Here is an 18,485-nt window from a genome sequence, read left to right as displayed (position 1 = left end):
GGTGATGGTGGGAATGGGACAAAAACGACTGGTTCATGGGAGATGAAGCACAAATCAAAAGAGTAATCATGATCTTGAAGTGCCCTTCGGAAATAAAGCACAAGCAACTGACAAAAGTTTTTAAATAAATATTTTTAAAAAATAAATAAATATGAACACACATAAAAGTCCATTATTGTATGTCTATACAAAAGTATTTAAAAATTATAAAAGTAAATAGAAACAAATGTTACTCTATCAAATGGCTATTGTGCCATATTTTTACTTCCCCTTTTATTTCTATTTAAAATGTTTTAAATTGGAAATGGACATATTCTACCTTATTTATTATCTACTTAATACTAAGCCAACACCATGCGGCATGGTGACACAAAGTCCCATGAAATTCAGGAACAAGAAGATGGCCACTTTTACCACTAGCATTGTGCTTGATCCTAGAAATTTGACCAAAGAGTACTATAAAACTAATTAAGTAAAATTTTTAAATCTATCCTTATTTGCAGATAATACTATTATCTCCCTGGAAAGAGACAAGTGAAACTGTCGTTATAAGAATTGTGATTAAGTAAAGACACATTTTGTAGAAGAAAAAAAATGATGAAAATCCTGTAAAAAGTATTCCAAATATAATTTCAAATTGTAAATACTCAAAAATTTTATTACTCAACGAAATGAAAATCAGATACAACTTTGTGTTTCAGATTGGAAAAACAATCAGATGGGTATGGAATGTTTTTATTCCCTGCTGGGAAGTAAGTCATGTGAATTAGTTTTAGTATATACCAATGGTAAGTACTATATAATGTGTGGTTTAACAATACGAAAAATGTGTATATAATATATATTGAATGATCATATAATGGATAACTGTAATATTCAGTCTTGAAATATAAAATAATAGATTGTTCATTGATAATGTGTATACATATACATATGTATATATGCATATATACACAAATAATTAAAATACCAAATTACATTTTCTCTTAGTAACGGTATTAGAAGAGTTAAGTTTCATTCTTTATTCTATTTTATGTATAATTGCTGATTAACATTGTATTTTCACTGAATTCTCAAAGATACCCTATGTGATATAAACAGATGAATATATGTATATGTTTTTTCTAAGTCAGATACAACTATTTCAACAGCACTAGCACATTTTATGCTATCTTATTTTTACTAAAAAACATGTTTGAAATGTGAAATGTGAAGTAATGGGAGAAGCTTTTTAGCAAGCTTACCAGAATTTGTGCACTCAAATATATTTTCATCCTTAAAAAGCTATTCTGGATTGCCATACGTTTATTCCAATGATATCATCATTTCCATTTTTAGAACTTATCTTTTTAAATTGCCGCCAAAAGCTTCAACATATTACTTTAAATAACGAATAGGAAAAAAATTTTTTTTCATTTTTAGATGGAAGTCAAAATAGCTTCTAGAGTTGGGTCTGCTTAATAAAATGGGATATCATAATGCATGAAACATTTTTTTCATTATTTTATTTAAAGTTAAGTGTGATTTAAAAGTGACAGTTATGTTTTCTTCCTGTATTGTCATGGTACTGCTTTTTATAAGGCAATTATAAAAAATAAGTTTTGAAATTATTATGAACATCACTTCAATGTAAGACCAAGCATAAAATCTCAAATAACATAAATTTGAATGTTTTATCTCTGATATTTTTGTATCAAAAGCTGCCTTTTTACTATGTAGCCACTGTGAATTTTGTCCTCTATGATTTTACAAAGAATATAGTATGTTTGTGATTTTATGTATTTTTAAAAAATCTTATTAATGTGAGGGCATTAAACTGACCTCAAAAATACTGCAATAAATTTTGTTTTTAAACTAGGAAAAAATTGGCACTCAGTTTGCTTAGGCAGCCAAACAGTAGGTTGAAGTGGGTACTGAAGTTGTTTAGGTACTATTATTGGGAGGTTATGGTTGCCTATTTTCTCTTCAGACCTTTGACATGTACATTATATTCTTAGTGGTGCAGCCTGGCCTTAGCATCCTTATTTGCATGAGCCAAAGCTGTGTAGTCAGCCATGTAATTGCCCAAAGAAGCAATCCTATTATTCCAAGGGAAGATATTTTTACTTTGCCAAATGAGAAAGAAAGCTACAATACTGATCATTAGACACATTTGATATATGTTAAATAAATGTATTTACCACCTTATCCACTAGACAATTTGATTTCAAGAAATACTTGCCTGTAAATCCTGGGACACATTTGCTAAAGAAATAGCTACATAAATGTGTACCTGTTTCTCCATTTTTGTAGGGCGCAGATTTACAATCTTCAGTTTCTATTTCACAGATGTGTCTTTCACATCTTTGCAGAGAGCTACAACTGCAAGTGTGCAAATGAGCCAGGCAGAGGCCTTGCACTGATGTGCTCTGGTTTCCTAAGCAGTCATCAACATTGAGTATACAGACTCTAAACACGTGACCAAGAAAACAGCTGCATCTGAAAAGCAAAAAACCCAATTAGTCATATAATGTAACATGTTTAAATGTTTATCGTATATTTACTTAAATCCACAGGATGAGAACATATTAAAGAAGGTTGTGTGGTGTACTTTTAAATTATTCTTGTAGGAAGTGTCCATTCTTGGCAAAATTTAATTTTGGTTATCATGCAGAATGATGCTTGAAAAGAACTTTGGCAACAAACAGATCTAAACTCAAATACAGGTCATGCCACTTAGCTGCTATGTGACCTGCTGAGGTGAAATGACAGTGCGTGTGGGTCAGGATTTTTGCGAAAATGTGCTGGAAACTTCTCTAGCGTGAATGCCTGAAAATTATGACAATTTTTAACAGTAGTATAAGTGCCTGACATTAAGCTTCTGATTACCAAGGCATTCATTTCAAAGACATTCATCTGAAATAAACACACTGCCAGTTACACAAGTACATAAAAAGCCAAGCCCTCCATGATCTTTCCCATTTTAGAAAGCTCTGTTTGACCTTGATAAATAATCTTTTGTGGGGACCCTGCTTTTCCCTTCCTGCTCTTTAATTCCCACGTTCATGTTTTAAATTCACTAATAGAATGAACACTGAAACCACTAGACACCACACCCCGGACCCCAATAAAAGCAGAACCCCAGGTTTTTTCTGTCTCTTTACCTGAGCTACGACCTTGCTGTGTGGCCCAGGAGTGCCATCTACCTTCCTCCACAAACTATGGTAATAAAACTTGAGTGTCAAAGTTCTCTGATGGTTACTGCTGAGGTGCGTCTTACAATCATGATAAGACCCACAAGGGCCAGTCCAGTGGCCACATGGGTTCCAGTTGGGGAAATGTCTGTGAGGGCTGCCACAGGTACTGCAGGCCAGGTAAGGGCCCCGGGCATTCCTGGGCAATGTCATCACTATTGATAGGCTGATCCAGCACAAAACAAGTTTGAAATATTTCATCTCATGCCTAAAACTAATAGGATTTTAATTAATACTAGGTTCTATTGATAGTATTCCTTCATTCACTCCTTTATTCTTTCCGTAAGTATATGTTTGCATTGTCTATGCGATTGACATTGACCTAAATGAGTTAATGCTGATGTGAACAAATTTCTGGCTTTATCTCAAGGAAGACATCCTCTGCTTACCCTAATATTTATAACTCTAATAGGTTTTATTGAAAATGCTTGAGTATCTCAGTTCTTTAGTTGCCTGTAGTGTAAATTCTCTGAAGTCAGGAACAATAGCTGTCTTATTCCCTCTGAATTTTTATCACCAGTATATATGCTAGTATATGCCAGTTCCTAGCACAGAGAGAAGGACCCAAGAAACCTTGTTCAATGTGTAATGATTGAATAAATAAATGAGGTGCTGGAAAGACACTCAGAATTTGAAGGGGTTGGAGAAGGAGATAAGTAGATTATTACAATATCTCTGAGGTTGGATTAAGTACAAATATTCTGGGAATTATTAAGAGAGGAAATTAACCTATCTTACATGATGGAATGATGAGGCAGGAGGAGAGTTATTGTATATTGTATGTGTGTGTGTGTGTGTGTGTGTGTGTGTGTACTATTACACATAATGGATTATTCAAACTCAATTTTTCACTGAGTGCAATTATTCATTAAAGATATAGATGAAGGGAAATGCCAAGTATTTTTAAGATAATTCTTTAAAAGCTATATTGGAATTTTTAAATATCTATATTTCTTCAGTACATGAATGCAGTTCATTGAGTCATTTTAAATTTTTTAAGTATAGTTTTCAATGATGTTGAAAATCCTGATGAGGCTTTAATAACATGCACACAAAATTAATTCCTATGGTAATTTCAATTTAGCCAATATTTTCTAATAGTTTTTAATGAGGTTTTCTCTGTTTCAAGATAATTGTGAAATATAGTCTGTGTTTCTTGTAAATTATTGAAAATATCTATAGGTTTAATGGTGAGAGCAGATTAGCTACCAGCAAAGGAGGAATGATTGTCTGAATTTAGAGAGATACTGGTTTTTAACTTGTATTTTCTTCATTTCATATACACACATTTTTGAGTACTTCAGTTATTTATTAAGTGTATTGAACAAATATTCCTGGGTCTTCTTTATATGCTAGATATCACCTTAAGTAATGTAGATTATGAGATACCATTTTAATGATTATAACATATAATATACCACATTTATTCCTTTGGATATTGCATATACATACATATAAGCCATACGTACATATAAGCATAAGGTGAGAAAGATACCTAAAATATAGTGAAAATTTTTGGTCTAAGTTGTTTTGATTTCCAAATATCCCTTACCAACTATTCATAGGACACTTAAAATAATCATATAAACATGATAATGAGTTGAGAAGAGCAATGCCAAATCACTCTGTTATTATTAATGAAAATTAACCTACTGAACCTAAGTCAATGCACTCATAAAAGTATATGATGGTAGGTGTTTGGAGCCAGCAAGAGTGTCAAAATTCAGTTAGTTCAAATCTTTCTTCTTGTCATTGTAAAAACATGGCCATTTAATGCAATTTGCCAAGGATCACTGAGATTGTTAATGGCAGGCACTATAGTGAATGCTTTGATATAGTCAAAGCACCAGGCTAGGCTCTAATTTTTCTTCTCTAACTTATTTTATAAATGATTTTCTCTTTTTTATATATAATTATAATAAATATATAAATTAGATATATAACTTTATAAATAATTTTTATTTATAAATAATTTTCTTATCTGTAAAGTCATCAGTACTAAGTCTACTTCATAGAGGACGATGACGTATATTAATTACTGGGCAGGTTACTCTGTCACCAGCTATATCAAATGTGCTTATGTTTACCTGAAATAAAGTTATAAAACACAATTACTCCCCTTCAATGCCCTCTCACTTGCCACCCCCTATGACTCTGCAAAAAAAAAAAAAAAAAAAAATCTAGGTAAACTCTAAACAACTGTCACATGGCATATAAATCTGTCTATATCATGCCTGGTTTAATCACATTTTATAGATTAATTATTAATAATGTTCATTCACTCTGAAAATTATTTGGGTTGGGATGGTAAATTGCATGAGGTCCTCATCATATAGTTTCAACCTCTTCTTAATTTAATTAAATTAATAATAATTTGTATTATTTTCTTCCTAGTCTGTTTCTCTTAAACTTTCAGAGTCAAATTGTTATCTCTTTTAAACAATACAGAATTAGGTTTGTTTTAGTTCTATATTTCAGCTATTTTAATAGATGTTACAGTTACTGTGTGTGTGTGTATATATGTGTGTGTGTGCAAATGTCTGTCTATAAAATCATTTTATTTCCTGTTTTACTCTGTGAATTGCATTTGGTTTCTTTATTTTATTAGCTTCTGGTGTGATTTATATTTTATAATTTGTAATATTTGTCACATTCTGATCTTCTTTTAAATGTATGTAATCTTCTTGGCCTTCTCTTTCTTGGTTGAACAACTTCAGAGATTATCTACTGAAATATTGTACTAAAGATTAGAAAATTAGAATATTTATATATTTTCCATTTAACTTTAGTTCATTATATCTCGTTTTATTATTTATTTTCCTTTTGTTCAAAATTTCAAATTAAACACTCAAATCTCCATTTGCTGTATTCCTCTTAAAATAATAAGAAGATTGATACACATACAGTTCATCCTCATGTGCCCTGTTTCTAAGTTTGTTTGTTTGTTTTTTGGTATAATGGATGTAGTTATGTTTTTGGGATTGCTTAACTTTATATCCACATTTAAATACACTCCACACTCATCTTTAATTCACTTCTGGAGCTTTTCCCTCCATCATTGGCAGGATTCTTGTGTTGAACAATAACTCTTCCTTCATGAGAAGAGGTCAAAATATTAAGAGGAGACTGGAAGAAGTTGATTCCAACCCTCATGGATGACTTTGACAGGTTCAAGACTTCAGTGAAGGTAGGAATTACAGATGTTGTAGAAACACCAAGAGAACTGGAATTAGGAGTGGAGCCTGAAATGTGACTGAATTGTGGCAATATCATGATAAAACTTGAGAAGGTGAAGAGTTGCTTCTTATGGATGGGAAGAGAAAATGGTTTCTTGATATGGAAATTACTCCTGCTGAAGATGCTGTAAAGATTGTTGATATTACATCAAAATATTTAGAATATTATATACATGTAGTTGATAAAACATGGTCAGGGTTTAAGAGGATAGACTCCAATTTTGAAAGAACTTCTACTGTGGGTAAAATTCTATCAAACTGCATTGCATGCTATGAAGAAATCATTCCTGAAAGGAAAAGTCAATTGATGGTGCAAAATTTATTGTTGTCTCATTTTTAGAAATTGCCGCAGACACCCCAGTCTTCAGGAACCACACTGCTCAGTCAGCAGCCATCACCATGGAGGCAAGACTCTCCACCAGCAAAAAGATTCAGATTCACTAATGTCTCAGATGATGGTAAGCAGTTTTTAGCAATAAAATGTATTTAAATTAAGGTGTGTACGTTGTTTTTTAGATATAATGCTGTTGTACACTTAGATTTACAATATAGTGTAAACATAACTTTTAAATGTACTTGGAAACCAGAAACTTCTTGTGACTCCCTATATTGCAGTATTCACTTTATTGCAGTGGTCTGAAACTGAACTCAGCATATCTCTGTGGTGTGTCTATAGAATTTTTTTTTTAATTATATAAATCTTTTCCCTAGATTTTTATTATGAGCTCACCTTTTTGGTGTAGTCTAATTTAAATTTATTTAACAAAAAAACATTGATAAAAATATAAAAACAAAGGAAAATAACTAAAAAAGGTCAGTAAAAATGGCTTTAATCATAACATACTATACATGAAGGTGATTTCACGTAAACCCATATATCTATATGTAAATTGCACAGAGTGGTAATTCTTCCAAAGTTCTTCCCTATTTCAACATAGGAGTTTTTGCTACCGTTGACAACAGCCAGCTGTCCCCTTCAATTTGCTTATCTTCCCATGCTTGAGGAAATTGGATCTCTTATTTCTGGCCTTTAAATACAGCTTGTATACCCTTCAGTATTTAGTTACTATCTTTCCAAATTGATAGTCTAAACCAACTTAGAGCAATACTTTCTGTTTATAATATATTTCTGTCTGACTCATATTTCTGGTCTTTGTGGCACCCTTTTTACTTCATATAATAGAATTTATAGGTATAACCTATCTACACATCTAATAATGTAAAAAATCAAGATGATGCTCTAAGTCTGATATAACATGATATAAAAGGACACTAATTTGTAATTGAATGTATTTATGTATAAAAGATACATCTTTAGTAGAAATTACTGAAGTAGAAGATATATTGAAGTGGTTAGCTGTTTTCACCCAAAGGCAGAATTACTATGGGTGAGGCAATTATAATTGGAGACTGAGAATTGTAGTTTGGTATTAGAAATTCAAAGTACGATGATATAATGTTCCAAAGTGGTTAATAAATTTAAAAAAAAATTCCTAACTAGAACATAATATTTTCTTGGTTAACATAAAAGTTTCATTCTTGATAATCCAATAATTATTAACATTTTGTAGAAATATTTTGTGTCAGTAAGTAAAATGAAATTAAGATCTTGACTCGGATATTTATTGCAAGGTTTTATATACATACATAATGTATGATGAGACTCTTGGAAATTGTACAAACCATGGAACACATTTTTTTGTTCAGGTGGTCACCAATCATCTGCTAAATGCCAGTTGTTGCAGTCAATTATACTGAATATTAGAATGACCCTAGAAATGTCCAAAATGTACCCAGAACACAATATCGTTTCTTTGAATGATCATTGACATAAAATAAATTTTGCTAGTTTACTAAAGCACTCACCATTTTCACCTAATCTTGTACTAGTGTGTCAAGCATTTTGTCAACATTATTAATAATATGCATATATATGCTCATATATGTGTACATGGATACACAGTGCTAAAATAAATTGCTATTAAGTTGAAAGATATTCAGTTACAAGTATATCAGTTTTGTAAAAAACTGTTAAGAAGATTACAGTGCTCCACATATTTATAATTTTAAAATATTCATATAATTTCATAGAATTTTTACTTTGAGAAAATAAATTGAGCTAATGGAAAACTTCATGAATGAGCTAATGGAATAACTCTATTATTAAATAAATTAAGCTGATTTATATTTAAATTTGAAAGAAGTGAATAATATGCATGAAAGGACAAAGAAACACATTAGGTGAAAGTCTGTATGTTGAAAATATGGTCTCAGTATTAAGTACTGTGATTTAATAGTTTTATTCACCATTTAGATTTTTAATAGAAAAATGTTCTAGAAATAGAAGACATTATATATTACTTTATGTATTACTCTGAGTCCTAAGATTATGGTCCATATGTCTTATATACAGCAGATACTCCATTAATATTGTTTTACTATGTAATCATAAAACATATCTTAAAATTAGGTAAGGCTCAAGAGAAAGGTCATCTTAAAAGTTCTGAATAAATAGTTTCAAAAAATTAATAGTCTTAGAAGATAATTTGAAAAGCAATGCAAAAAAGATTAGACATATAAAAAGCTATCTAGATATTATGGACTAAAATAAAAATATGGCCCGGGTAGTCATCTAATATGCATAAAAACATTTTTATTATTTGACATATGAAAAAAACATGAAAAGTCATAAAGCCTGAAGCTATAATATAGTTAAACTTTGACTGTATATGCTTCACACCATTGGTTTGCTCCTAAAAGAGAAAGAAAAAAAAGATACCTGAGATAGAATTGTGTATACATTAGCTAAGTTTCAACCCACACTATAGTTGAAACTTAATTATACAAAAATGCTTCCTTTAATTAAGTTTATTTTAATTAATTTTGGTATGCATACGGACAGTATAATAATATTTATTTTGGAATGGCTTAAATAAATTAAGTAGTAATCTCTATATCATTTTCCTATAAAGCTTAAGGAAGCAAGGTGATATTTTCCAGTGGACAATAAGGAGTAAAAAATATATCAGTGCATGTAAATGCAATAGTCAAAAGGATCCAGCCACTAGAGAAAACGTGGTTTACTGCAGTGGTCCCCGACCTTTTTGGCACCAGGGACCAGTTTCGTGGAAGACAGTTTTTCCACGGAAGGGGTGGTGGTGGTGGGGATGCTTCAAGTGGTAATGTGAGCAACGGTACAGGCAGTAACGCGAGCAATGGTTCAGGCAGTAATATGAGCAATGGGGAGCGATGGGGAGCGGCAGATGAAGCTCTGCCCACTCTCCTGCCACACACCTCCTGCTGTGCAGCTCAGTTCCTGCCAGGGGACCCCTGGTTTAGTGCTACCAAGACTAATATAAACCAAAAATACATACATACATACATACACACATACACACAAGCAATAAGCCACTTTTATATATAGTCCAGTTTATTTTTCTTTTTCCAAAAGTAAAACGTAACACAAAAAATTTTGCCTGGGAGGCAGCAAAGTTTGCATGCTAAACCAAAAATTAAAAATAAACAGAAAACAAGAAATTCATATCTTAATAAAAAGGCACTGGTATCACGGCAGAAATTACAATAGTCTTAGAACTTAATAATCATAAGACTTCTTGGTTCAGAAATAATTTTTTAAACCACAAGTAAAATATATTTCTGGGCAAATTCACATAAATATATATTTATACAAGCCTCCTGACTCTACAGACATAGGTCTTGAAGCTATATCTGCTTTTATCATGGGCTTTTAGATTTTACACTTTGAAATAAAATTCTTGCTTATGACTGAAAAATAGTGGTTTTGGTTATACTTAGCCTTACATGGACAATGTGAAACTCCTAAAATAGACTGTAGAGAAACAGGTTTAATTTAAGTTTCCAGAAAGAAAGCCATAAAATTCAGTGCTATAAAACAAACTACTTGTGTCTTTAGAAAGTGAAAATAATAGTTATTTTAGTAGTTTAAAAAGATATTTGCTTTCTAAATGAAATGAAATGACCATGAGATGTGTTCTGAGGAGAATATAAATTTACCTATGGATGGTGCCTTATTTGATCTCATTTCCACAACATTTTGCACAATGTTTTCTAATTAGGGAGTGCTCAATAAATGTTTGATGAGTGTATGAAAGAATTGATTTCATTTTGTTATATGTCTGGTAGCAAGTAGGAATTGGTGACTTGCACATAAGCTTTAAGCTTCATACATGTGTTGGAGCCATGAACACTTCACAGTCTTTCCTGGTTTTCTGAAATTATGATTCCATACTTAGCAAAAACTATCTGGAAGTCCTGAGGGACAAAACTTTGGTGGGATTTTTTTTGTCCCCATTAAGTTTTTCGAAATTCCCAGAAAATATTTTTGAACATTTTAGGGCAAAAATGTGGTCAGGCTCAAACCTGCATTAAATACTTCATTTATATTATACACTTTAAGCTGTAGTATTATGAAGTATATATCAACAGAAAAAAATTTTTGCATGAATGATCAACCATCTGTTAACATTTTTATTATTGTTGTTATTTTGTTGCTTTGCTAATGTCATTCGTTTGAACGAAATCCTTAATTTCTATTACAGTACTATAATTGTTTGGCTTTATAAGTTGTATCTTGTGAGTTTAGTTTTATCTTATTTTTAATTTTTTTATTGTCGAATAGTTGATTTATAATGTTGTGTTAGTTTCAGGTGTACAGCAAAGTGAATCAGTTGTACATATACATATATGCACTCCTTTTTTTTTTTTAATTTATTTTCCCATATAGGCCATTGCAGAGTATTGAGTAGATTTCTCTGTGCTATACAGCAGGTTCTTATTAGTTATCTATTTATATATTGTAGTGTGTATATATCAATCCCAACCTCCTAATTTATACCTTCCCCACCATCCCCTCATAACCATAAGTTTGTTTTCTACATCCGTGACTCTACTTCTGTTTTTTAAATAATTTCGTCTGTACCTTTTTTTTAGATTCCACATATAAGTGATAGCGTATGATATTTGTCTTTCTGTGTCTGACTCACTTCACTCAGTATGACAATCTCTAAGCCTATCCACATTGCTGCAAATGACATTATTCTGTTCTTTTTAATGGCTGAGTAATATTCCACTGTATATATGTTCCACATCTTCTTTATCCATTCCTTTGTTAGTGGACATTTAGGTTGCTTTCATGTCCCGGTTTTTGTAAATAGTGCTGAAATGAACACTGGGGAACATGTATCTTTTTGAATTATATTTTTCTCTGGATATATGCCTAGGAGTGAGATTGCTGGGTCATATGGTAGTTTTATTTTTGTTTTTTAAGGAACTTCCATACTGTTCTCCATAGTGGCTGTACCAATTTACATTCCCACCAACAGTGTAGGAGTGTTCCCTTTCCTCCACACCCTCTCCAGCATTTATTGTTTGCAGATTTTTTGATGATAGCCATTCTGACCAGTGTGAGGTGATACTTCATTGTGTCAATAGTGTAGTTTTAAAAGTTCTCCATTTCAAAATCATGGAGATATTTTTCTACATTTCTTTCAGTTACATAATTTGTTTTTTTTTTTTTCCTTTTAACTTTAGGTCTCTGAACATATTCAGAATCTGATCCCAAATAAAGTATAAGGTTGTAATTCAGTTTTATCTAATATCTAATAGTAAGCCATTTCCCCATTACCCTCTACTAAAGAACCCTGTGTATTCTCATTAAATTATGGCTAAACGTCTTATATATAAGGATCACATACGTACATCCTTATTATCAGAGATCTCCGTTGGCCCACTGTTGGTTTTTTAAATGGCACCACATGGGGTTTGTAGTCTGGTTATATGAAATTCCACCCCATTACTCTTCCTTTGCAAAGATGATTTAGCTATTTATAAAATATTATTTTTATACAGCTTTTAGAATATGTTCATTAGTTCCTAAAATAGCATACAGTGCTTTGATATAGCACTGAATGTGTGAGTTAACTTGGGAAGAATTGGTATCTTGGCCAGTTTATGGCTTAAAATCTAAGTCAATGGATTATATTTCAATGTGTTCAGAACATCTATTATTTTCTTTTTTTAACTGAAGTTAATAGAGTAATAAAAATTTTTATAGATAACTTGAGCATCTTTTGCAAGTTAATTCTAAAATTTTGTATATCTTTTGCTATTATAGTAGGCGATATACAATAATTTCTAGATATTATGATTAACATATAGGAATTAACATTATATGAATTATATATTAATTTTAATTTAATATGAATTTTATATGAAGTACTGCTTATGAAGTATTTACATTTGCCATCTTTGCTAGGTGCTAGTTTAGTACTAATTTATGGTACAATGTTAAGAATTCATAAAATTATTGTTTTTTTAACTGCAAAAATTGCAAGACATTTTGCACATAAAAGGAAAATTACCATAAACAGAGAGAAACAGTCAGAAAAAATGCATTTATATTACAGAATAAAGGATATTTTTTATAAATAAAAGATCCTGAAAAATAATTGTTTTTCAAAACAAATATTTATTGATATGTACTTGTGTCAGTTGTGACTGACTTCTTTACCATAGCATAACGTTTTCAAGGTTGGTTACAGTTGTGGCATGTATTAGTAATTCATTACTTTTTATTGCTGGGTAATATTCCATTTCATGAATGTAATGCATTTTATTTTCCATTTATCATCACTTGATAATCATTTGGGTTGTTTCAAATTTTTGACTATTATGAATAAAACTTTACAAACTTTAATGTAGAAGTTTTTGTATAGAAACATATTTTCATTTTTTGAGTATCGACTAGAAATGGAATTGCTAGGTTTTATGGAAATCTATAACTCCCCTTTTCAAAGTACCTGCATGCACCATTTTATATACCACCAGCAGCATACGAGGGTTCCAATTTCTCCAAGTCCGCACCAATACCAGTATTTTCTATTAATCTTTCTTTTTGATCATGTTATTGATAATAGAGGGTATAAAGTATTATCTGGCTTTTAATTTTCATTTCCATTATTTTGTCATTAAATAAGGTAGTTGTGTTTTGTCTCTCTCTTTTTTAATTTCTTATTAGTTTGAAGGAAGCAGTTCCATTGTATCTTCTTTTTTTCTTTTAGTTTTTGATTGTTTTTATCATGAAGTGGTGTTGGATTCTGTCAAATGCCTTTTTTTCCTCTGCATCTATTGAAATTATCATATGTCTTATTTTTCACCTGTATTAAATTGACATAACATATTACATTAATTGATTTTAGAAAGTTAAACTAACTTTGCACTTCTGTGATGAATCCCACGTGGTCATGGTGTATAATCTTTGTTATATGTTACTAGATCTGCTGCATACAATTGTGTTGAGGGTTTTTGTGTTCAGATTAATTAGACATATTGGTCTGTAGTTTTACTTTCTTGTGATTCTTTGGTTTTGTTATCAATGTAACACTAGCCTCATAGAATGAGTTGAGAAATGTTCCCTCATTTATTTTTAGAAGGGTTAATAATTTCTCTTATTCCTGCTTTACATGTTTCAAGTATTCCCCAGTTAATCTATTTAGTCCTGAATATTTTTTAGTGTGAACTTTTTGTTTGTTCATTGAATTAATAATTCAAACCTTTCACTTAAAAAATCTATTTAGATTTTCTGTTTCTTCTGGAGTCAGTTTCAGTAGTTTATGTTTTTCTAGGAATGTCTCCATTTCTTCATAGTTACCTAGATTTTTGGATATATAGCTGTTCATTATGTTTCCTTATAATCCTTTTTCTTTCTGTAATTTCAGTAATAATGCTCTCTTTATCATTCCTAATTTTAGTAATTTGATTCTTCTCTATGTCTTAGTATAGATAAGGATTATTCACTTTGTTAATCATTTCAATGGATAGACGTTGGTTTTGTTGATATTCTCTCTTCTTTATCTATACTCTATTTAATTCATTTCACTTTACAGTTTATGATTTCCTTCCTTTCTACATTTTCCATCATGTTAAATTAGAAGTTTAGGATATTGATTGAGATTGTCCTTGTTTTTACAGCTATAATTTATATTCTAAGCACTGCATCACCCACATCACATGGGTTTTGACATGTTGTGTCTTCATTTTAATTAATCTCAATTGATTTTCTTATTTCTATTATGATTTATTTTTGATTAATTGACTTATATGGATTGTGTTAATTTCCACGTTTTTGTGAATTTATCAAATTGCTTATTGTTTTTGATTTCTAATCTCATTTCAGGGTAGTCAGAAAACATACTTTTTTAAAAATTCAATATTTTTTTTTTTTTTTTTTTTTTTGCGGTACGCGGGCCTCTCACTGTTGTGGCCTCTCCCATTGCGGAGCACAGGCTCCGGACGCGCAGGCTCAGCGGCCATGGCTCACGGGCCCAGCCGCTCCGCGGCATGTGGGATCCTCCCAGACCGGGGCACGAACCCGTGTCCCCTGCATTGGCAGGCGGACTCTCAACCACTGCGCCACCAGGGAAGCCCTAAAAATTCAATATTTTTAAATATATTGCAGCTTGTATTAGTATATGATCTGTCTTGGAAAATGTTGAATGTGCATCTGAGCATAATGTTATTCTGCTGCTGTTGACTGGAGTGTTTATCTACTCATTCTACTTGATTTATAATATCATTCCAATGTTCTTTAGACTTGATGTTCTCCTGCCAAGTGTTGCGTCAACCACTGAAAATGCGGAAATGGAGTCTTCAGCTATTCTTGTTGAATTGGCTATTTCTCCCTTCAATTCAGTCAGTTTTTATTTCATGCATTTTGGGTCTCTGTTGTTAGGTGCATATGCTTATAATTGCTACATATTCTGATGGACTGACTCTTTTATCATTATAAAATGTTGTTCCTTTTCTCTAGTGAACATCTTTTTACAGTCTATTGTTTTGATATTAATATAGAAATTCCAGCTTTCTATGGTTGTTGTTTGAACAATATATCTTTTCTCAACATTTTACTATCAATCTGTTTGTATATTTAAATGTAGAGTATGTCTCATATAGACAGTATACACTTGTATATATCTAGAAATTATCTGGCCTGAAAAATCTCTCCTTTTTATTGGATTTTTAATCCACTTGATTGTAATGTTGTTATTGATATAGTTGGAATTATGTCTGCCATTTCCTTTTTTGTTTTGCAGACATTTTATGACTTTTTTTAAACCTCTATTCTTCTGATACCACTTCCTTTTGTATTAAGAAAATATTTTTGAGGGCAAAAATTTAATACCTGTAATGTTATTTTACTGTACTGTTTTAGTTACTTTCTTAATAGTTGCTCTGCAGATTATCGTATACATCTTAACATTTCACAATCTGTCACAGATTTAATCTCCCACAGATACTAACTTAATTTTAATGTGATAAAATTATTTCTATAAAAGCCTATTCTTTATCACCCTCATTTTTGTTCTATTGTTATTTATAATATATAATACACATTACATAACATATAATAACTATATATGTATATGTTTGATGCATGAATACCATTTTAAACAAAAATAAATATTATTAAATATTATTAAATATTTCAATTATGGCTTATCAGTACAATTATAATATTTTGATAAGTAGGAGATATCCTTTGTTGAAATGATGAATAAAATACCTGGGTATATTAATTTCCTCTTCATAAATAGCTTCTTGTTGACACCTACTTTCTTCATAGTCAGTTGTGTTTTCCAGACACATTTTGCAAAACCATGTGGAAGTACATATGCACCAATATCCCTTATCATCTTCTTTAATCAAGCAACTACATCCATTTGCACATATCTATAAAAAATAAGAAGAATTTTGTAAATGTCCATTATATACTAAAATATTACAATGATTTCTGTTTGAATTTCTTATTTTCCCTATGTATTAAATTCATGTATTCTTTTAAAAAGGATAAAATAAATTCACTTTTAGTTTACATTAAAATTGTTCTCAACAGTAAAATTCATTTCATTCTCAAATTATAACAGTAATACATAAATTGTAAAAAGTTAAATAGATCAATATCCTCTATAAAATTGTAGAAATTTTTTAAGCTTTTATTTAAGTCAAATTTTTATAGACATTGCTAAAATGTTAACTGTTATGGTGGAAATAGCATTATATTGAGAACCAGATCCATGGAAAACCTGTTTCCTTTATCACTAAATAGCTTTTTCTCCTTGAGTGAGGTATTTGGATCTGCCTTTGAACTGACTGTAACATTTTATTGCATCCCTTATAAAAATTAAGTAAAATTTTAACACTTTATTTTATATTTGCATGGAAGTCATAATTATACCTATTCTTAAAAAAAATACCACTTTAAATATTTTTAGAGATCTTACACAGATATGCCCAATAGATTTACTTGAAAGAATTAGGCAAACTTTGTCCCCAGAAAAGTGGACGTCTTATGGAAAGCTTAAACTCAGGCATATATTTTCCTAGCTCTCAGAAGAGAATTCAAAAATAGAACTTTGATAACTTAAAAAAAAATTCCTCTGAATATTTCCATGTTTTTATTTTTTCTAACTCCATTAAATTATTTCCTATCAGTAGCAACAAAATTAGGAATTTGGTTTTGCAGTGTGATCCTTTAATGACATATTAATTATTTATAGAGATCTAGTCTCTGTTTGGTAAGCGTTAGATGAGAATCTGTTTTTCCATTTTTTCTATTTGGAGCTCAAGGCAATTAAGAATTCTAAATCCACTAGGAAGGAGAACAGGTCTTTGACATGGACAGATGAGGTGTTTTTCAAATGCTATTTACTCTTAATCAATGACTAAAGTATTATAATTTAATTTACATGTTTTCTCTATGTGTTTGTACTTCAGAAAATCTTTATCCCTCACTGAGTACCTAATCATTCCTACATACAAAGTATATTTGCTGTAAAATTTCTTAAATTAAAGGAAAATTGTTATAATTGGCTTACAAAGTTAAATAATCTCTTACATATAAAACACCAGATATTAGCATTTAATGACACTATTTTATTATTCTCTCTCTCTGTATATATCTATGTGTACATTATATGCATATGTATATATGTAATATATGTTTAGATACATCTGTACATACATATATATTCATATTAATAATTTGATTTTCTGAAATTTGTGATTGTATTGCATTTTATCCTCAATTACTTTAATGTGTATTCTTATAAAAGCAAGGATATACTTTTTCATTACTTCAGTAATATTATCAAAGTTAAGAAATTAACTTTGATTTTAACACTATATTTTGTAACCTGTAAACGTTATTCAAATTTTGTTAATTCTTCTAATATACTATATAAAAATACAATATGTAAATTCTTCATTTTCAACACAACTAGCAAATATAAAGCACTAAAACTTCAATTACTCATAAGTAACATATACATAAACACCAGTAATTAATGGTTGTGTTTTTTCTCCCTGTTTGTCTGTACTGTCTTTTAGAGATTGCATTGGAAAACTTGGATTTATATTTAAATTTACCATTATCTCCTTCCATTATCCCATTTACCTTGGAAGTCCTCTTAGTTGATTTACTTTAATACTAAAAGCAATATAAATGAATTAGTCTTTTTCTGAAATCTAATTTGGCTTGTGTTCTGTACACATACACAAAATATGTTTTCTTGGTATAAGTTGTTTTTTTTTTTTTTTTTTTAATTTGTGAGGTATTAGTATTATTGTACTTTAGCATGCACAGTCCTGTTAAACTGTATGTGCAGTCTGCTTGTAGAGAGGAAATTATATGGGCTTTCAAATAAGTAGATGAGACCCAGGCTGCACTGTCCAGTGTGGCCCCTCAGGAGAGAACCACTTTGTGTGGTTATCTGCTTCCTGTCACTCAGACTCTAACCCTGTGTCTGTTACCGCAGCTCTGACACTCACTGCCCCACCTGTAGCAGCTGCCTCCTCTTTCTTGTTTGTTTTTCTTGTTTTCTGATCTGGTCAAGAGTATACAGATAGATCCATTTGGCCCATGAAAACTGTGGAAAAGAGCAATGCTTTCCAGATACTGGGTAAATACAGAAATTTTGAT

General features: G+C 30.8%; 1 protein-coding gene across 1 annotated transcript in view; it reads right to left on the bottom strand.

The window, feature by feature from the left end:
• Positions 1–3,261: 3,261 nt before the first annotated feature.
• EYS (eyes shut homolog) overlaps positions 3,262–18,485 on the bottom strand; it is a gene marked incomplete at both ends in the record, with an annotated part of 159,831 nt that continues 144,607 nt past the window's right edge. Inside the window, one exon of the mRNA XM_079716710.1 lies at positions 3,262–3,399. Within this exon, the coding sequence (XP_079572836.1) occupies positions 3,262–3,399 (138 nt within the window). The remainder of the gene's footprint in view (positions 3,400–18,485) is intronic.

Source organism: Hyperoodon ampullatus (assembly GCF_949752795.1).
Source record: "Hyperoodon ampullatus genome assembly, chromosome: 12".
Lineage (NCBI taxonomy): Eukaryota > Metazoa > Chordata > Mammalia > Artiodactyla > Ziphiidae > Hyperoodon > Hyperoodon ampullatus.
The sequence above is the reverse complement of the archived record's forward strand: the minus strand, read 5'-3'. Positions and strand labels throughout refer to the sequence as shown.